This window comes from Lycorma delicatula, chromosome 1 (assembly GCF_047948215.1).
Source record: "Lycorma delicatula isolate Av1 chromosome 1, ASM4794821v1, whole genome shotgun sequence".
In the NCBI taxonomy this organism is placed as follows: Eukaryota; Metazoa; Arthropoda; class Insecta; order Hemiptera; family Fulgoridae; genus Lycorma; species Lycorma delicatula.
In genome coordinates, this window is record NC_134455.1 from 7,235,743 (window position 1) to 7,259,298 (window position 23,556).

Genomic DNA, 23,556 nt, shown 5'->3' on the forward strand with positions numbered 1-23,556 from the left:
ACTTTAAGAAAAGAAGATCATGTTTCAAACTAATAGTCACAAGCTTTGCAATGAACATCTACAAACTAGATCAGCATATATCTTATCTCTCTAAACATATACATCACACACATTATTTATCTATATAGAATAATAATTAAATGTTTTACACTAATTGATCATAATTACCACGTTCCAAGAAAATATTTTTAAAATAACACTACAGGACTAATATTTGATTAATACCTAATAAATATATCGTAAACACAGTGCTGATAATATGTTATGTGTGGGTTGGAAGAATGTTTGTTCTTGATGATCATGTGGCTCATAATAACAATTTATTTCTACAGGTAGCCAACTTGAACTAAGAGTTCAATTTTTCTTCTTTTATCTTTAACACTTGCCTCATTAACCGAATTAAATTGAAAGTTTTTGTGCAACAAGATGTAGTAGAAACAGTATACACAATGTTAAAAGAAGATTGCAAAAAAAACAAAATAAAAAAAAGAACAACAATGCCTAAGGAAGCATTTTTAAGAAAGAAATAATTATTATTAAGTAAGGTGGAGTTGAATGAGAGAATGGAGACAAGCATGATGCTGACCTCTTTCAGGGTAGATAACCCACATGATTATTTCACAGTTTATTCACTGATAGTAAGTAATATTTTAATATCTATATTCATTTTATCAATCAAGGCTGCTTAATGTCATGCTATGATGCTGCTTCTGTCTTTAATGTTTGACTAACTACCTAACTAACTATCAGTCAAATTTAATGCTCTTCTATTTCCACCCATATCTTAATCTAAAAGAATTCATTTAACCATGTATGTATATTTTTGGGCTATTTTAAGTGTACTGCTCTGAACAATCTAAATATTATAAGATTTAGATTATTTAGCAGTAAATATTTCTTTCATTGTATTCATTTTTAGAATCGCCTATAATTTTTTTATTACTGCCTTATGATATTACTGACTGGATAATAATGTGGCACTTCATGTAGCTGGATTTGTGATACTTCATGTATGATTGGATTTGTGAATTTAAAGTGCCTATTGCATTTGGTTTATTTTTGGATTTAAAAAGCGATTAAGTGAATTGTATTATAATGTTTATGAAGTTAAATTTGTGTTGTAGATATATCATTAATTGTCTGCAGAAAATTTTAAAATATTTAGACATTTCCAGTTAGCTAAAACTTCCTCAGTAAAATTGATCTTACTGTTAACCGTTGATCAAATTAACACATTCAGTGCTGAGCACCTGCAGACATGTGGTCTATGATTACATATAACCTGCTGACCACGCAGAGACATGTGGTCTATGATTACATATAACCTGCTGACCACGCAGATACATGTGGTAGTACAACAGCTTTTCTATCTCTACTAGTGGGAGTCAGAATGTTACTGTTGACTCTGTATTATACATTAGTGCATCAGAAATGTTTATATTTTATTATTAGTTTGTAGTTACTTTTTTGATGGAATTTTAAATTTGTTTGAACTTTCATCACTTTTGGAAGTGGAAAGATTAATAATAAATAGATCTATTTTACAAATTATTTGTATTTCAGTTAGTATTGATTAGACAATTATGTTTTATTTTATACTTATATTTTGATACTATTATTCTCATTTTAAATTAATACTTTTTGGTGATTATTTATATCCTTTAATAAAATGGATGTTACTTAACTATTTTTAATTTTATTATTATTCTTTTAAATAAAACATTAAATATATACAACGTGTTTCATTATGTGTTTAAAACAAAAATTGTACAGTTACTTTATTTGTCAGATCTATTCTAAAACAGAGGAATTTATGCAAAAAATTATAATTTTCAGATTATAAACACGTCAGATGATAAATGAAATAAAATGAAAACAAAATATAAATTAATCTAACCGATACAAAAGTAAAATAAAATATTCTAAATCAATTATTAATGTAGGGGATAAATTGTACATAAATTTAACAAATATATTTCATAAGTAAACTTCATAACTTAGGTCTTTTTTTTCATAAAACAAAGAAATAGATTATTTTTATTTAATTAAGACTAGAAAATTGAAGAAATAGATCACTTTATTTAATTAAAATACTAGAAAATTAGCTGACATAAATTGCCAACATGATTAACTAAGAAGTTTACGAATACTCTCAACCATGCACGAATGAGTGTTCATGGACAGTATAAATCCAGTGCTTTTTCACATCCTGTAAGTACCATGTGCAAGTGTGTGGTTGTGTTTTCAGTTTTTTTTAATGTTTTATATTCCAAAGTCTCATTAGATTTTAGGAGATAATTAATTCACCACATAAGCTCACACTTTGTGCATGAGAATATAACATTTTTTAATGTAAATAAAATGTCATGTCAGGCTGGGATTTGAACTCCACATCTTCCAGATGAAAGGCTGGGACACTACTAGTCTGTCACAGAGGAAGCAGATTATTTGTGTTGAAAATTAACTAAAAATATATTTTGTGAACTAGTAAAAAAATTAATTTGCCCTTTTTAATAGAACCTAATGAAAAAGATGGACCTAATAGGAGGCATGGCACACAAAGGAAAAAACTGAATCAATAATATTGACTTAATTAGTCTTTTCTGTTAGAAGACCAGTGATTTTGTTTTAATTCCTAGTAAGATATGATTAAAGAAAAAAAATTAAATAAATTAACTATCTTTCAAGATTTCTTAACCATTTAAAACTATAATAGACAATCACATTTAGTCAATTATAATATGGAATTTTTATAATGACTGAAGCAATCAGACCAGCGACAAATTTACATAACAATCCTCAGTAATAGATGAAATAATAGTATAATATTAAAATCTGAATAAATTCAATTCTTATATAAAGGTTTAAAATAAATCTAACCAATTTCTTTCCATATAACTTTATGATATTTGTATGAAAAACAAATGTTTAATTATGGCACAACAAAAACAATAAATTATGACAACAAAAATCTTGACTGGCAGATAATAAGTAAAATAACGATAACAGTAATAGTAATAAAGCCGATAGATATTGTAAATATGATTTTCATTTTTATGCTTTAATATGCAAATAAGTTCATTTATAAGACTAAGCAGTTTTATAAGTGAATAACACATACCTTCATAGTAACATACAGCATTAAACATCATTAAACTTATTAGCATTTTGTCTCTTTTCTAAAATAACATTTTACTATGAATATCATCAATACAAATTAATTTGGACTCTGCAAATCTTTCACAGACATTAATAATTTATGCAAAAATAAATAAATAAAAATGTAAATTTGTAAAGAGAGCAACAGAAAAAGCATTAATGAATATAAAATTGAAAAAAATAGATTACACTTTAATATGTAAAAGAAAGCATATTATATTATCTATTAACAAAATAAAGTATTTTCTTTTCTTGGAGTAAATTAGAATGCATCATCAAATAAGTATAAACAATCATAATTTTAGTCATAATCATAAAAATGAAAATCAAGCAAACCTACATAAAAGATATACATTCTGAAGCAGTGTAGACTACATCAAATAAAATTCATTTATAAAACCTGTTGAACACAATGAATTAAGACTAGCATAAATGATACACAGTATATTATAATTGTTAAAATAATTGACTAAACTAGAATCTTAAAATATAGTATACGTATATATTAAATGAATATATGAAAGAAATATGATTTGAGTTTGCAATATAATTAGTTATTGATTGGCAATATAATTAATTGTATGATGAGAAATATATGCTGATGTTATAAACATTCTATAAAAATAACTGAGCACTCATTTGTATTCATTCTGAAGCCAAAAAATACATTTATCATATAATTGATGACCAAAAAACATAATGCAGTTATTTGAAAAACAAACTGAACCTAGGACCTGGGTTTATTTCCCAGCAATGCATTATTACTCGGTCATCAATCACTATTTTAACTCAATAACAGATCTAATTGCATACACAAAAACTCGATCAATCTTTAAAAAAACCCTCAACCTCAGCTTTGATCATCTTTTGTAATAGAAAAAATGTATTACCATATCAGGAATGTTTTTCATTAAATCTCATACATTTCTGACTACATTAAAAAATAACATAAAATTGGGCTATCATTGTGAAAGGCTACATAAAAAAAAAATCACAAAATGATGCAATTAGTGCTAAAATTTAAACAAAAGCTCACTTCAATAGAAAGTCTTATTATTGCCACATCTTCATTCATATTTTATTTCCTCAATTTTAATTATTTCACAAATTATTATTTATTAAAAGTTTAAAACCATTGTCAAACAGAGTTGTCTAAATGGTTTACACTCAATGATGTGGCAGATCCTGCAATACACGACTCAAATTTCTTAAGTTCAAAATGTTTGAAAACTATATATATGATTCATCTGTCTCAAAGTAATGTAAAAGAAATTATTTCAGGATTCTTTGAAAAGTTAGAATTAGGAGTAATGATATTACACACCTAAACATCATGAAAGGATAGGGAAGGGCTGGAAAAACAAACAAAATTATAAATGATTACACGTGTTTGTGATGAAATTAAGTGGTGAAATTAAGTGATGTAAGTGGTGAAATTACACATACATCGCTGATTAAATTCTATGTATATCATAATTACCTATCAAATTATGGCTAATGAGCAATAACAATAAAAATTATACTTATGTTAGTATTAGACAAAGAGAGCACTATATTCATGAGGCATTACCCCACGACGAGGATAAAACGTGTGATGTACTGAATACTGCAATAAATTGCTAACACTAGATGTATATATATCAGCAAACCTAAATAATCTTCTAGAGAAGTATGTTGGATTATGATATGTACGGAATACACTGCCAAATTGTTTGTTGAAGATACGTTTAATATCTTGCCTAAAACAACAAAGAACAACAGCACATTAATATAAAATTAGACGCATTTTAATTATATTATTATATATAATATGAACTGCTTAGAAATATATTATTCGTTTACTTCAAGCACTTTCAGCTATTCTGCCATCTTCAGGAGGGATTATAATTTACGATTGAAATATTTAAAAGTATAAAACTCACATATTTAAATTATGTACATAACAATTGAATGTCTTTGTAAAAGTTAAGTCTTAAGTCAAAATAAATACGTCTGTATTATAATAGTATCACAATACGGACATAGTTACTCAACTTTTACAAAATGACAATCAATTGTTATGTATATAATTTAAATATGTAAGTTTTCTACTTTTAAATATTTCAATCGTAAATTATAATTCCTCCTGAAGATGGCAGAATAGCTGAAAGCCCTTGAGGGAAACGAATAATATATTGGTAAGCATTTTATATTATATATAATTGTGTTTTACCAACGGTGCCATGTTAGAAAAACTTACACGTAGATTAGAATTAAAATATAGATTATGAAAAGTTTTTGCAATTTTTTAGAAATTAAAATAACTGAAAAAATTTATACCTTAATCTTACAGTTAATGAAACTAAATCTCAGTACTAATTCAGAAAAATAAAAGTAGCAATAGACTCTTCAAAAAAGGATACATAAACATTATAATAAAACCAAGAAACCAAGAAAAACCAAGAAAAGTAAAACTAATTTAGATAATCATTTGGTGCTTATATTTTTTACTTCCTGGTACTAAGTAAAGGAAGTATTGTGATCGTGAAAAATTTCAGTTCCCAGATTTCAACAGAAATATCCATTTTGACTAGTTTCAGCATGATGTCTGTACATACATATGTATGTATCTTGCATAATTTAAAACAGATTAGTCGTAGGATGTTGAAATTTTGGATTTAGGACTGTTGTTAACATTCAGTTGTGCACCTCCCCTTTTGATTGCAATCGACTAAACCAAAAGTGTCCAGCAAAAGCCCAAAATCCACAATAATTTGGATTTTGGACTTTTTCTTAACTGCAGTAATAGGTTCTCATCAAGAGCTTTTCAATGTTATTTCATAAGTGGTACTTATTTTCATTGGTTCCGGAGTTATAGCCAAATAAAATTTTAATTAATGAAATATTTGGATCTTAGGGGAAGACACATCAGTTCCAATCAGACTTAATGTCCTTTCTTTTTTTTAACTCTTTTTTTTTAATTTAAATATATTGATTTATTGATAATTAACCTCTCATTGTAAAAAATGTTTTACAATGAATAATTCAATAACAAAAAAAAAGAAAATATCAGAAGTTTTCAATGAAATAAGATTTTATGTACTTTTCATTTAAAAAAAAAAAATTGTAAATGTAATTTAATAAGTGTACAAGGAACTTGTGTTTTCCACATGAGATTTTTTTTAAGAAGCAATATGAATTGACCAAATAGAAATAAGTATTCTCTTAGCTATTTCAAATTTAACTGTGGCATATTTAATAAAAAATAGCTATGTAACTAGTAATATTAAAGCAGAAATAAAATCAAAGTTCAGCAAAGAAATTTAATTGTACAAATAATATATAACTAGTAAAATAAATACCAAATACATATAAAATTACCATGGACAACAGCTTTCCAGTTGAATAAAATGAGATCAAACCAATTTGGACAGCCACAACAGGCAGTGCAACAAGAGAATCAGAAAAATCAAATTTATTATACCATTTTTAAGAGATTTATTTCCTACCGACAAAACTGGCCCGAGTTAAAGTTGAAAAAGGAATGACTAGTCACTGAATCTTGGAGGGTGCACTTATTTCAAGTGCAACCTTCTCAAGTATACAGCAGCAGATGCTTATGTACTGGTACATAAGCATATTTGCAATTGTAAAATGTATGTGATATGAGCACCCCAATACCTTATAAATTGAATAATTCCAGAGAAGGTATGATAAAATTAGATCACCTAGTAAGGAAGGTGAAGATTTTATTTGCAGCCTGTGACACCTGAATGACACTAAAGAATACTACTACAAATGTGTCTTGTCTTGTACATTACTGAAACTTCTACAAAACCAATTCATAAAACAGAAATAAATTGATAAATTTAAAATAAATGATAAATTTTTAATGCCAAAATGTATACAAGGGATATAGAAAAGGATAAGTTTTCATTTTAAATAATTAGATTAACTTTGGCCATCATCTGAATTTATTATTTCATATGAACTGTCAATTGATGAAACAGTTATTTATTTACCTAAAACAAAGAAGGAAAGAGGTAATAAAAAAAAATAAGATGTTAAATGCACTTTTAGTAAAGTTGACAGGACGAAGAGGCTGGGTTATTTACATAACAGTAAATAAAAGCACTTGAATTTAAAGCTATTAGTTTAAGAATTTAAATTCTGGAAATGATACATTCTGAAAGGAGCATGAATTTGTGACATGTTTGTATTATGTAGTAAAGTCCACAATAACAATCTTTTTCTGAGAAACTTACACAATGATTGACAAAACTAAAAAGATGGAAAATACTTTGATGCTTGTTGTGAAAACTAAGTGCAGAATATGAAAAAAAGGGAATATTACAACTAGAAAGTTTTGTGTAGATGTAATCGGACAACAATAATGTACTCTGGTTGGACACCAACAACGGTAAAAGGAGATTTTACTAATGAGGGATGTTTCGTTCAATTTACTGCAAAAGCTAACAACCAAATATCATTTTTTCAATAATGTCAAAAAGTTAATTATTCATAGAACTACGATAAGCAACTCAATTACTGAGAACAGCAGCTGGAGACAAAATGGAAATCCCTGGTGTGTTTCAAGTAACTTAAGTAACTTAATTTTGCTCAACAAAAAAGAAAATAAATGACATCATTGTATTGTGACATCATCCCCCCCCGAAAAAAAAAAAGATGTCACATAGTAAATTGTTAAATTTACCTGAATTACTAAAAATTTTCATATCAATGTAATTTAGAAATTGCTGGAATCTATTTGATTTATCATATTTATTAAAGAAGAACTCTGAAGTCTAATCAATACCAAGTTTTTAAATAATAAAAATAACTCAGAATGATTAGGTATTATAATTAAAAAATCTCAATGTTATAAATAAATACTTTTCTTGACTAATTTTACTGATATAAATATTGAATTCTGCTGAATTTCTTGATCCAAGACAGTTATTCATTTCTTAGACTTCAGTTATCTCAAATGGATTTGTTATTTCTCTTATTAAGTTGATTATTATTTTAAGAACAGTGGTTTTTCCAAATGGACCTCTAAAGAATCAGAAACATTCCCTAATCTACTTTACACAAAAATAAAATAATTACAATCAACCTCAGAACAATAAATATGAGATTCATTCAACAATCTTTTTTTCAGATTATATAAATTGAAACTTTAAAAACTGTAAGTGATTACTCTGAATTTAACTGACCTAAGTTGATCCTGTTCTTTCATCCATTCTTCTACAGCAGCAATAGCTTCAGGGTCATCAACATCTTGCCAATCTTCTATGAGTTGTGTCAACATCTGTAGCCAATTAACATTTTTCTTGAACTTCTCTTTGTTCCATGTTTTTATTTCATGCTAACAGAATTTCAATAAATCAATATGTTAATTAAATATACTAGAAATAAAAAAAACAGTGTAACTTTATTTGTTACCACATTTAATTTTTTTAACATGATCGGTATATCACTTTGTAATCAAGGAATCCTCTATATGAAACTTACCTATCATACCTTTTAGATTTTTGTCATAAGCCCTAACCATCATCTTAGAGTTTTACAGTCTGCTCTTTATAACTTTCTATAAGTTCTATAAGAACTCTTTAAGTCTATATCTCTTTGTCTATGTATATGTAAGTTTAATTTTTATAAGTGTAAGAAATATTGATAAATATAGCGTTTCAATTTTATGTTTTTTTTAATTACCATACTTGGACGTTCAGTAATTCCTTAACTCATTGAAATTCACAATATTTATAAACACTATATTTCAATATCTTTCTTTCTTTTTCCGTTTAGCTTCTTTAACCATTGTTCAAATTACAAACACACAAATCAATAATAATAATAAAAATAATAATAATAATGCCCTGAGGTAGATAATCCCCACGTCCAGGGCGGCAACAGCTGTACTCGCATACAATACATGCAGCTGGCTAACGGGGTTCCGAGTGTTGTTCTCGGACATTTTCATTTTCGGGCAAATTACATCTACAGGCCGAATTTTAGGTCGAAGTTATTTGCAGGTGTAACAGAGGCCTTTCGTTGTGCACATGCCCCCCCGTGATGGCAAGCATGTAGTTAAGGTGCCCATGGTTTTTCGGGGCATGGGAGCCCTGAAAACCTCGGTGTGTAAGGGCCTGGAGTCAGTGCAGAGACTGCGCATCCGCTCTCTGCCAAGACATATGCCGATTCCACCGGAGTATCAGAACGGACCTCCAGGGTTGGTAGCCCTGGAGTGGGGGTGTACCCCGGCGGCTAGCCTTACTACAGAAGGGATCAAACATTCATGCAAGTTGAACAATCAAATGTGGCAGAGGGTTCACGAAAACACCCTCGTTTAGAACTGGCCATTTCGCCTTGAGTGCAGAATCTCAATGAATAGAAGTTGAGGCTAGAAAAAGCTTGCAAAAAGCTTTTTTCAAGAGCAACATTCTGAAGCCGAAATATTTAATAATCACAAAGGAAGACAGTAATTTCTCAAAGGAGAGTCCCTTCCTTATTGCTCGGGAAATAAATAAATGTGCTGGAGGCCCTGTTAAGGACATTAGAAAAACCTTCACTGGACTTTAGACTGTAAATGATTCTCAGTCTCAGAAGATCCTAGGCCTGAAAAAATTGGAGAATTGGCTGTTCGTGTCGATCCCCATGGCACAATCAACAACTCAATGGGTTTTGTGGTCTGTCGGGATCTTTTAAACTGTTTGGAAGAAGAAATTGTTGAGGAACTAGCAGCACAAGAAGTAATAGAGTGTCGCCGATTGAACATAAGAAGGAATGGCAAAGTCCTACCTTCAGCCTCTCATGTTCTCACATTTAACCGGCCTACTTTGCCGGAGAAGGTAAGAGTGGGAATACACTGATTGGATGTGTGAGCATTTGTTTTACAACACTTTGGCCACACCGCTGTCAGATGTGAGAGACCACAAATATGCGTGTGTGGCGATGATGTGCATGAGGGAGAGCTGTGTAAAGAGCCTCCTACATGAATCAATTGCAAGGGAACGCATTCTTGTAGATCCAGGAACTGTCCTGTCTACAAAGATGAGGTGGCTGTGCAGGAAGTAAAAACCCTGTAAAAGGTCAACTACTTCGAAGCAAAGAAGATTGTTAACGCCCGCAAGCCTAGAGAACAACAACTTATGCTCAGGCTGCCGCTGTTGTTCCTGCTTCTGCTCCGGTTGCTCTCAATGAAAGTCAGCTCATCAGCAAACTTGCGCCTACTTTGGCTAACATGATTGAAAGAATCATTGAAAATAAAATGAAGCCTTTCAATAGTAAAGAACCTGTTAAGCCAAAGATATTTGTACAGCCTCCTGAAGATACATCTCCGAAACAGAAAGTTGCTCCTGTTCAGAAGAAAAAGGATGCTAAACCAGAAGTCCAAGTCCGTCTTAGAAAGATTTTAGTTGATGAGAAGAAAGTGACTGTTTCGCAGTCTGTTATGGAGGCTCTCAAGCCTCCTGCAACTGAGGTGGCCTCTAAACCACAGAGGCCACAAAAAACCCCACACAGGGGGGGGGGGGGGAAGTGTAACCCCTTCCACAGGTGGTGACTGGTGCGATCACTGTGTCGGGGTTGGCCAGGTTGCCGCCTCGCAATCGACGCCTGAAACCGGCGCCGACCCATGTCTGTCGTCGTCGGCGGCTTTGGTTGTCTCCGATTCGGAGACCGGAAGCTATACAGACGTCCTGTATAGATCTTACTCTCGTAAGCGGATCGATAGCACCGAGGTACACCTTCCATGTTTTCGACGATTTGCATGGAAGCGATCATTTCCCGGTGCAAATTGTAACTGATGTTACAAGGAAAATATATCCCATCTCTAAAAGATGGTTGTTTGATAAGGCAGATTGGACGAGCTTCATGGCTAAGACAATACTCACCAAAACAACTGGAGTTATCGAGGACAATGTTGACACTATAACAAATGCAATACTTGACTCGGCATAGAGATATATTCCCAAAACATCTGGGAAACTTACAAAGAAACCAGTTCCATGGTGGAACGATGAAATTAGTGAAGCTATTAAAAGAAAGAAAAGAGCGTATAACGCCTTTAAGAAACGTCCTACCACAGATAATCTTATTGCCTTTAAAAAATACAGGGCGTATGCAAAACGTCTCATGATAGACTCAAAGAAACGATCCTGGCAGCAATACATGTCATCCATTGACAGAACCACTACTGCATCAGATGTTTGGAGGAAAGTGAAGGCAATTTGTGGGTGTAAAAACTTTGCTCCCATAACTAGCCTTCAAGATGAAGATGAAATTAAGGAGACTCCAAACGAAATTGCAGAGTTATTATCCAATCACTTCGAGAAGGCCAGCAAAACGGCTAACTACGAAGAAGATTTTTGGACGAAAAAAGAAGAACTTGAAGGTCTACTAAATTTCAGAACTGAGTATAATTACTCATATAATGTACCATTTAAAATGAAAGAATTCGTGAATGCGTTGGAGAAAGCAGGCAACACAGCTGCTGGTCCGGATGAAATCCATTATAATATGATCAGGCAGCTGAATACCACTGCAAAACGCAGATTATTAGAACTGTATAATCAAATATGGCGGGATGGAATGTACCCGCAGCAGTGGAAAAAAAGCTCATGTTGTTCCAGTACCGAAGAAAAATAAAAATTTAACAGACCCCAATAGCTACCGTCCTATTTCTTTGACATGCGCTATGGGAAAAATACTCTAAAAAATGATTAATAATCGACTCGTTTGGATTTTGGAAAAAGAAAACCTGATATCACCACATCAAGCAGGTTTTTGGCAATACCACTCTACCACAGATCAAATGATCAACTTTATGTCTTTTAAGGATGTGGAAATGGGAAGGTACTACTGTGTAAGCACAAACATAAGAATCCTCTTCAAGCATGTAAACATAGCTTAACTTAATGTTAAATAACTGATTAAGTGGTGATAACCTTAACTAATAAATGCAATAAAACATTCGGACCATTAGCTTAATTACAGTGCTAGAAAGTGACATACTTATACAAAATACTCATGTAAATGACAAGATAATTACTTTTAGCACAATAATTAGAGATCTTTGTGACAAATCTATACTTTTTTTATGACTAAAAAAATTGCATTTCAAATATAAAGTGGTATGAATTGGAGAATATTTACAGTTAGCTCACTAATAACAGCAGCAGTTCTCCAGCCATGCTCCAATGTAACATCTGCAAGATCACTATATGGATGATCACCAAGTACAATACCTCACTACCTCGCCAACCACTCATATCCTGAAGCTGAGCTACAGTTCCCTAAACACAAAGAATTGCAAAATCCCATTAAACTAGGAATGAATGAGATCTACAAGTTGATAAATTAATTAAAAATGTAAAAAATGAACACAGGAATTGACAGCTGGATGGAGATTGCTACATCATTCCTTAATCTACTATTTTAGAAGTTTGTATTACATGCAATCTGCTCAACTACCACTAACACATCAATAATTACAAGCATACATGGAACTTATGTTTATCTGTTGAAACACAGCAAATTCTAGTGTATCATAGGAAACCACAAACTAGAAGCAACAGTGTTTTGTTAATGGGCTAAACTTCTTGATCAGGAGGGTATATCCATTTATTTTGTAACTGTTAAAGTTTAGAAAGCTAGCTGACCTGTAGGGTGAAGATGGACTGCTGGTCCAGCGACTATTTTCTTGACTACAATGTCACTATTTCCTCATGCCAATACTACTTTTGACACACCAAGCAAAACTATTACCCATCTCTGTGTTTATAGAGCGTGAAATTTGTTGTAATATTTTAGCAAGAATATTTTGGTATAAGCCAAATGAAATGTAGTCAGTCATCTGCTACTTGCTGCACAGTTGAACTGCGATATGAACAAGTTCTTTGACTTTTACAATAGATAGATGTCTAATAGTTTTCATGAGCATGGACCATTATTTACTGCTCATTATTTACTTTTAAATTGTGTAAACCACTTGTAACATTAGTAAGTTTAATCATCATTGTAAACATGCATTAGCAATTCATATGGATTAATAAAAAATTTTCCAAGTTTACACAAACACAAAGTTTCATGTAAATAGGTTGCTTGCATAAATCACCAATTCTAAAAATACCAAAATAACAGAAACAACTTACTTAAATAGGCACAGACTACAAGGTCTTAATGGGATATGATGTATTAGTTTTGCTTTACACACTGATACTGAGCACTTATTGAAATTAGTGTGTAATTAAAAGTCCAGTTATTTTTTGAACAAATCTTAAATGTATCATAAGCTTATCTGCAACCAGTTCCTTTATGCCATGTCTATCTCCACATTCTCTTCTGTTTTAGCTAAACTTGATGTTTCAAGAGTTCTTGATAGTTTCCATTTCTTTTAGATCAATCTCATTTTCTTTTTGTATATTCTAACCTACTAACCTATTCTAGCCTCTCATTTCTACATATTCTAGCACTGATTTAATTTATGTTCCAACCAATTAGCTTTCCATTAATTAACCTCTCTGGTTATTCTATTCTCATTCAGTCCTAAAATTAAGTTAATTAATTTAATTTAATTTTAAATTAACTTAATTTTCTCTGAATTATATCTTTTCCAGACCCTTGCAATCACATATTTCAAATGTTCTAGTCTTTCTTTTTCACTTTAACTCAATCTTAATACTATTTTTTTATTAAATGCTTTCATAGCTACAGCGATTCTAGTTTTTATTAGCATTTATTATATACTTTTTATTTACATTTACAACAGTGACTTGTTAATTACCTCATCTGTTTTAATGCAAATTATTTTTCAATATTATTTATTGTAATAATTTCATGATTTTGATAAAATTTTATTTTATTGTTATATTTTCAATATTATTAAATTATTATAATTCATTACAGATAACATTAATAAAACTATTACAGTTGAGATCATGTAGAATTATTTAGTTTTATTTGGGGGGAAAAGAAAACTGGTTTTGAATCCAGAATGTTCAGCCCCATATGTTATTTATTTATATTTATAATATATTTTGGTACTGTCTCGTTTTCTATTTTTTTACAGCTGTATATTTAGTTAGCCTAGGTACAGCAGATGTTAATATATGCATTTCATTAAGATTGTTGTATTGTTTCTTTTTACATTCATAATTACACATGTTCATTTTATCTCATTTATAATAAATATGACACAACAATGAAAAAAACATTAAAAAATATAATTTAATTAATATGTAAAAAGTAAACATTAAACAATTATTTGAACAAGTGAATTATTTAATCTAAAGTTATTATATGAATTACAGTATTTAGAATAGTAGAAATGATCGCAGATGCTATTTGACTCACAATTTCGTGAATATTTGGTTCTCCTCTGTGGATTTGAAGATTTATTTGTGATAGTACAAATTTAAATTTGTGTTCTTCAAATTATAATTACACTTAAATCTTCAATTGGATCCAGAGTAAAACATAAAAAAAGATTTGATTAACTTGCAATCTTATATTGGAGTTGAGGTTACAAAATCTTATATCTAGTATTTACATAAATACTAGATATAAGATGAATTCATTGTAATTCAATTCTTAATTACAAAATTAGTTTACAACACTTCTAAAAAATGGAAAGGGAAACTACTAACTCAAGTTTTCCACCTTTCAAGATTTCCTAGTATTTCTAGATTTATGGTGTCCTACCCAAATACATCAATTTGACAAGATAATTTGACGTTATAATACTCAATTAGGATTCACTAATTATAAGATGTGTCTATTTTATAATTAAAATCATGCATCCATGGTGATGTTTGGCCAAAATAAACATTGGCATCACGCTAGTCTTCTTTTTTTCCTGTTTAGCCTCCGGTAACTACCGTTTTTAGATAATACTTCAGAGAATGAATGAGGATGATATGTATGAGTGTAAATGAAGTGTGGTCTTATACATTCTCTTATACATTCCTGAGATGTGTGGTTAACTGAAACCCAACCACCAAAGATCACCGGTATCCACGATCTAATATTCAAATCCATATTACAGAGTTCTACGCTGGAACTCTCGACTTCCAAATTAGCTGAATTGGGAAGGTGTTCACCACTAGAACAACCCAGTGGGTTGTTTGAATTGGTCTAGCATTCATTTGTATTACAATGACCTATATGCACTACTATTTATTTTGTAACATATTATTATTATTGTACAATTATATATTCTTTTGCACGATAGTAATTTATGTATTACTAGATGACTCGGCAATGCTTTGCCATTGCTAGATTTGAGTATATATATATATATATATTAAATATACAGAAATGAAAGTTAGATAAAACATTAAAAAATTGAACATTATGGAATTCACAAAATTTAACTTTTCACTGATCCCTTTTCAATCTTTCTCCCCCAATTCTCTATCTCTTTTCTCCCTTTTTCCCCTTTCCATTTTTCTCTTTTTCTTGTGCATAAATCTGTTTAGTAATTATTTGTCTATAGCAGACACGCATGAACATTGCCTTTTATATACATATATTTATAATAAGAAAGTCTGTTTGTATATTTGTTGGTTTGTTTCGTAAATATCTTGACACTGGCGCCACCTATAAGGTGTAGTTTTTGCAGATTTCTTTCTTTCCATGCAAGTAACACATATTCTAAATATGAGCCAAGTTGGACTACAAAATAACATTTTTTAAAATATCTCGACCCCAGCACTGCCTAGCAAGACCATTTTTTGCAAAAATATTTCTTTTTACGTAACTAATATAACATATAAACAATAGAAATATTATAGAATCATAGAAACATAACATAACAATCATTTGAACAATTGAATCAGTACATTCTATTTAACGTTATGTTATTATATACAAATTATAGTATTTTGAAATTTGTGACCTCACAATTTTGTGAACACAATGACTTACTTCAAGAATTTTTGCCATAATTCTGTTATTTGTGAACAAATATGTATAAATGTCATTTTCTTCATATAACCATCTTCAGACTCAAAAATCTAAAGGTGTTACATCAGGTGATCTTAGTGGCCAGAAATATAGACCACCACAACTGATCTGGGAAATGATGATAGTTTTATTCAAACCCAGTTTTATTCAAACTATGTTCCATAGAACCCTGGTGTTCCACAAACATACAAAAAATATCCATCAAAATGATGAAAATAATAAAAATAAAAAATAAAGCATTCTGAATAAATCGAACACGCCTGCGGCGTCCATGGCTTTGCACTGGCTGCTACACTGATGGGTCACTAGTAGTGTGAGTGGGGCTGCAGGGGAATGGAACACTGCTTGAGTGTCAACTATTATCGATGTCCATTTTCATTTGACAACTGGTTACATAAGAATGCGAGTATTTGTACCAGCTGCGAATAGTCGACATTTCAAGCTGCTTACCATAATAAACTTTTTAACTGCTACACACACATATGTGTTCAGCAGTAATAGTGCCTGACTCGCTATAGAGTTTGGCAGTAACAGTGCCTCTCTTGCTACGCACACACGTATATGTTTACAGCTTTTTCATTATAAATATGCTTGTTTTCAGATTGTATTTTTACTGTACTGTACTACAATCTATCATATTTTATGAATCTGTGATAATTTTTCCATCTCTCAAAGTATTGAGTCTGGTGGATACAGTGACCTTGATCAGTATCAAGCATACATTCACTATTTATTCAGTAGCAGCAGTTAAAAAGGTTAGCGTGTGTAAATTGCATTTTTATAATTTGGCTGTTTTGTTCGCAAGTCTGTGTTACTTATTTTTTCTGGCAACATATACTTATTTTAAAGTGTTTGAGGTAAGTCTTTTTGTAATTCTAGTGCTTTAATAATAAAATTTATATAGTTTTAATAAATCCATTACAGATAGATTTCTGGCTGAAAACCGGACAATTAAAAAGAAATGACAATACAGCCACAGCTACATTCCAACCCTGTAGGGGTAAGACACCCACCTTGTGATGTTACTGGTCGCCACACCACCTCCTCTGTTACAAGCCCTGAGGGGCTTTACTGAAGGTTGTCTTTAGACTCTCTAACTGATTACATCTCACAGTCATCAACCAAGCCTTGGTTGGAATGCCACCAATGTAACTGCCTCGGCAGACAGACATCTGCATCAGTAAATACATATCAAATTTCGCCTTCACATAGGCTTCAAACAGAGATCTTCACATCCAACCTAACATGATTCCCTCAAACTAACCAGAACCACAGAAGTGCAAACCCCACGCCCAGTACAGTGACAACACTGTCTGTGACTGAATGCCTCAGAAAACAAACGAGTTTAAAAGTTAAATTAGTGCTACTCATACCAATCAAAATTGTGTTTTACGCAACATAGAAATTCAGACCTATACCCAAATAAGTTGATCAGTTTAGGTCACCTAACAAGGGGAATGCAACCTCATTTCAGTCCGCGCAGGAGCTGGGGACAAACCTTGCACCCCCACCTGGTGGTCCCATCATGGTGTCTCGTGTGGCATTACCAAGTCACAATCAGGACCACCACCTCAGGAGAGAAGCCACACCTCCGGTCACACGGAAGAAGCTGTGCAAACAATAAATGATAAAAGTGCTTCTAATTTATCTTCTGAAACCAAACAACATTTACCTGATAAGAAGAAATGTAAATTATAAGAAGGCAGTACGAAAAAGTGGAAACATGATGGAAACTACTTAGTATTTGCATGTACTTGGGCAGGAATAAAGATGAACCAAATGAATTGTGTTGAAAGACATTTGGATCTTCAATATCTATATAATAAAACTATTGAATACTTTCAACATAAACATGAAGATATAATAAGCAAAAAAATGTTTTCTGATAACAAAGCATCTCTTGAGGGAGGGTGAAAGCATGTACTATCACTGAAAAATTAATAAAACCTTGTGTTTTAGATGTAATTTCTTGCAGGAAATAATTTTATTACACCATATACCACTTTCTGATATTACAGTGGCAAGGCGAATAAATGAAATGGGACAATATTGTGAGCATGAAATTTTATGTCATTTAAAATCTTCTTCGCATCAATTTACACTGCAAGAAGATATGCTTTCTTATAAACCAGTTATAGGAAAAAATACTGGAAAAGGAATTTTTAAACTTGCTGGGATTTATGTTCCATATTTACACTGATGGTGCTAAATCCTTACTAGGCCGAGAAAAAGGAGCTGCATCACGAATTATTGCAACAGCTCCACATATTAAACACTTTAATTGTTGTCTTCATCATAATCAGTTAGCAGCAAAAATAATACCAAAAACATTAAAGAACATTTTTGATGAAGTGGTACAGATAATTAATTTTATAAAAAAAGAATTAAATTCAAGATTATTTAGTTTATTATGGAAAGAACTATCTAGTAAATATAAATACTTGTTGTTACATGTGTAAGTGCAATTGTTATTTTGTGGTAAAATCTTAAATTGATTTTTCAAATTAAAAGATGGGATTAGAATTTGTTTAAATGATAAACATAAAAATGCTCAAAATTTAAATGATAAAATATGGTTACAGATATTGGCAGATATGAATATTTACAACTTTAAATGAATTTAATAAATAAATCTCTTCAAGGCATTAAAGCTAATATTATTAAACTGAACTATAAAATTAATGCTTTAATTTTAAAATTAGATTTGTGGGAATCTTATGTAACAAATAATACGCAACGTTTTGAAAAGTTCAATTCAGGAGCACATTTTACAATTAAAAACCACCATCAGCAATTACTTTCCTCTACAAGAATCCCATTACTGGATTAAAAACCCTTTCAAAATTTCAGTTTTGTCAGTATTACTGACAAAACAGGAACAACTAATACTATCAACTGACTAACAACAGATTTTATGTTAAAATGCAAATATGAACGAGATCTTCTTGATTTTTGGTTAAAAATTTACATGGAACACCCTCAAATTTCTGCAAAAGTTATAAATATAAAAGCCTTAATGCCCTTCATTGCAAAATATTTGTGCGAAAAGTTGTTTTCAACGTATGTCAGGAGAGATGATCTTTTTTCTTTATACGTAGTACCTGGAGTGTGAGTTGTTTATGATCCTGGGTTCCACGAAATAATTTTATATTCATAAGGGTGAACAAAGTTGACTCCTGAAATTGACAAAGTTTGAAAACCACTGATTTAACCCCATTGCATGCCAACATGATGTCTCCAAAACATCTGTCTGTCTACGTTAGCGGCCAGTGTATTGGTCCTGATACATCAGACAGATGTTTTTTTTATCGCCTGTCTAGAGGGAGCAACACTACTCTGATATGTTTCATTTTACTAGTGACATTCAGTATGTTTATTATCCAATGGAGTCTGGTTTCTAAACCAGACTCCATTTTGTCCATGTCATTCTGGAATATTTTTTGCTTACAATCTGCCTGATCTAGTTTTATATGATTAACCATTTCCTGTATAGTGTTTTTGTAAATACTTTTTAATATTTAGTGAATTATATTATGTAAAATATTGTTGTAATGGATCTGCATCCTGATCCCTCAAGCACTCTCTATCCATCTGACTGAGTTTCAGATGAAGAAATATCACAAATCCTGTGTGATTTAGTGAAGTGATAATAATTTGGGTAATTATTTGGCTTCTTCAGAATTAGAAATCGATACCTATCACATTCCACATATGAATGCAATACTACTCAGGACGAGCACCAGCCCCAAATAATAAGTTAGTGAATCAAGTGATACAGAAGATTTAAGTAGTCCCGTTTGCAAGGTGGTCTACTACAAGACAGCAGAACCAATCAATTGTTTAAATTTATTTTTCTGAGACAAATTTTTTGGACAAAATTGGGCAAGAAACCCATCACTATGTTAAATCCGTGTTTTTTCTGCAGGTGTAACTAATTTTTGGGCACTATTTTTCATATGGAGAATATTAAAATGAATAGGCTCAGTGATTATTGGAAACAGTCACCACTTTTCAGTATACCTATATTTAGTAAATTGTGAGCAGATACCAGTTTTATTTATTGTTACAAAGCCTCAATTTTTCATATAATGATGGCAATATTCAAAAAAGGTTATTTAAAATTAAACCTGTCATTGATTATTACAGGTGATAGTGTTATATGAGTTACACATGTTTGAACATCATACAATATTCCTTGAATATTTACATTCCAGGACATTTATCTCACATCATATAACACTATTTCTGATGGTTAGCCATATGAACTTCAAAAAAGTCAAACATCATATGTAAGACTACATATTTTGATGTAAAATTTTCTGCTATTTTAATTAATGGGGCAAAAATAGGTCATTCTATTTGAAAAAAATTGTGTTAACCTTGAAATAATGGTCAAGGTCAAATCCAAGGTCACACCATGAGGGATCCACCCTCCAATCTGAGTAACTTTTGTTTAGGTCATTTTTTTTGTTTTACGAGAGAAGTCTGGAGCAATTAAAATGAAATATTCTGATTATTTAAAAATGAATTTTACATTTCATATAATTTTTTTTCTTACTGAAACTTGTATGGATAATTTTAACTAAATGAAACTTATATATCACTGAATGTTATAAATATTTCTACCAACAAGGGTATTTTACAGTAAGTAATTAATCTTTGTCAAAATGTGTGTGTGTATGTGTGCAAGCGCATCATTGTAAGATTGTAAGAGCCCTGAAACTTTAGATCTGTCATTTTTACATCTGATGTAAAATAAATTACTGTAAAACACCCTTGGTAGTAGAATATTGATGCTGTTTAATGATTTAAAAGTTTCATTTAGTTAAAATTATATAAATAATCTTAAAAGTCAATCAGAATATATATATTAAATTTTTAAATTTAATATTTTTAATTTTTAAATCACATCTGAATAGAAATTGGGGAAAAGGTTATCAATCACAATGGAGAGTATGGAATAGTACATTGAAATTAAAATTTAGAAAACACATTAAATTTATCAAAACCAAGCATTTTATAAAACACTATTAGAAAGTAATATTTAGGGTATTCAAAGCAACAGTTCTGATTATGCACAAGACTGCTGATATACTTTGTAGAAGTAAACAATGATTATGCATACGTACATCAGAATAAACTTTAAGTTTATACAAGTAACAAACCTAAAAATCTACATAAACATTTTCAACTTTATTGCTAAATGTGATTCTAATTTCAGAGAGATCACACTTACGTTAAGTTAAACTCTGTACTACTGAAAATAATTATTTTAATAAGATTTCTGGGGACAGAAGTATCAATTGTTTTTAGTCTTATCATCAGTGAAATAATGTGGAAATGATCTGAAATTTCATAAGATAAGGTAAGGGCTGCATTTGATGTACAAGGTGTGGTTCAAAAGTAAGGGCTGATCAGTAACAAAATGAGAAAAGTTGAAAAAATGAAAAATGGTTTCAAATACTTAATACTTTATTTTATTTTTCTACATAATCACAATTTTGTTTCAAACACTTCTGGTATCGTGAAACATGCTTTTTCAAACCCACTGTATAAAATTCTACTGCCTAGGATTTTAGCTACTTCTGCAACGAAATTTTCAACTCCTCACTTCCCTCAAATCATTGGGGATGCAAGCCAGTTTTTGATGAGTAAGAAATAGGTTTTTTTTTGGGGGGCAAAAAACATTTTTGAATTATCATTGCCCGGGTTAAAATAAAACCAAGAGCCTTTTTCTTGGATATTAAAATATTAGAAAAATACGGTTAAAATGGATGAAAACTATAATAATAATAGGAAGAAAAGGTAATCACTGGGCACGAGATCAGGACTGTAAGGGGGATGATAGAAAATCTCTCGTTTGAACTTTTGAGTTGTTTCTGTTGTGCATGCAGCTGTATGTGGATGTGTATTATTGTGAAGAACAATTCCTGATATCAGCATTCCCTGTCAGTCAGTTTTCAATGGCATGATGCAGTTTAGAACGTGTTTCACAACAGACTTGTGATGTAATATATGTTCCATATTCTATAAAATCAGTAAAAAGCACAACTTTTTGGTCCCAGAATACAGTTGCCAAGATTTTCCTTCGAGACTGGTTTGTTTGAATTTTTACAGTTTTAAGTGAACTGGAATGACACCACTGCATGGATTGTTGTCTCATCTCAGTATTGACTATTCATTACCAGTGACAATATGGAAAAAATGTCTCCCTTGTGGTTAAAACGGTCAAGAAAAACACATGCAGATGTCATTCTGTGAACTTTGTGATCACTTGTCAACATATTTGGCAACCAACCAACCATGCACATAGTTTATGATAGCCTAGAATTTCAGTCTTGACTCTCAACAAAGTTATCTTTGAAACTTTTGAGAATTTTAAAGAAAGACTGCTTTTCGTAAAGCAATGGTTTCTCTCACTTTTGCATTCACATGTTCAATGAGATATCAGTCCAGAAACTAGGCCTGAAACTTCTTTGTTCATCATGACCATCTGAACAACATGGCTGCACTTTTCCTCCATTCATTGCGAGAGGCCCGTATGTTTCATACAATTGATGGTGAATTTCAGCCGCATTATGGTCCTCTTGCATTTAAAAATCTAATTGCTGGTCAAACTTCACAACTGGCAGGATTTGTTTTTATTGCATTCATTTTAATAGTGTCTCACAAAGGCAAACAACAATGAACTGATGGCATAATGTAGTAGTTACATGCCCAACAGACAATTTAAAGCTACTGTGTATGCGTAAACCAATCTGTGTTGCCAATCGCTGTTGATAACTCATTGGCCATTACTTTTGAACTGCACCTCATATTTTTCAATTATCTTATTTTTTATTTTATTTTATTTTTCACCTCACTTTCTACAATTATTTTAATGAATTAAGTTATTTGCATAATAAAAAATGTATAAACATATTTTTTCTAAGAATACAAACAGGCTTTCATGTTATTTAAATGATTCCTCAAAAGATTTAATTAAAAAAATTATATTTTAGAATGGTTTGTTACAGAATAATAGTTCACACAGAAGTTTTCTTCTGAATAATTTCATAATTTTTAAATTTATAATTTGATTTTGTATGAAGTAATTACAAGGAGAAGAACTGATTATCTGTCTTATTCACCATCAATAACAAGTTCAGGTAATAATACTACAGCAGCAGCCTTGAAATAAGACTAACAAATTCACTTACATTAATCTTCCTTAGAGAGATGGTTTTCAACTACAAAGTTAAAGAAATAATTATGTGTTGCTTCAGTCTTACCTCAAAATAAATGTTTCCTTTCTCCAGTCTGGTAACTCTATCCCATAACTGAGTTTCACTTCTTTTGTCATAAAGTCTAATAGGTCGTGATTCATCAGTAAAGAACATCGGTTTACGAGCTTGAACAATAATAACATCAAAGAATATTTCCCAATCAGGACCAACAATCCACTGCATACCT

At 31.0% G+C, this 23,556-nt stretch overlaps 1 protein-coding gene across 1 annotated transcript; it reads right to left on the reverse strand.

Moving 5' to 3' along the window:
* Window positions 1–3,809: 3,809 nt before the first annotated feature.
* LOC142318028 (5'-nucleotidase domain-containing protein 3-like) lies at window positions 3,810–23,556 on the reverse strand. Its single transcript, XM_075354557.1, is given in 5 exon segments — window positions 3,810–4,898; window positions 8,355–8,506; window positions 12,295–12,377; window positions 12,380–12,434; window positions 23,376–23,556. Coding segments are annotated over 5 exon segments (672 nt in total). The 5' UTR covers window positions 23,553–23,556; the 3' UTR covers window positions 3,810–4,693.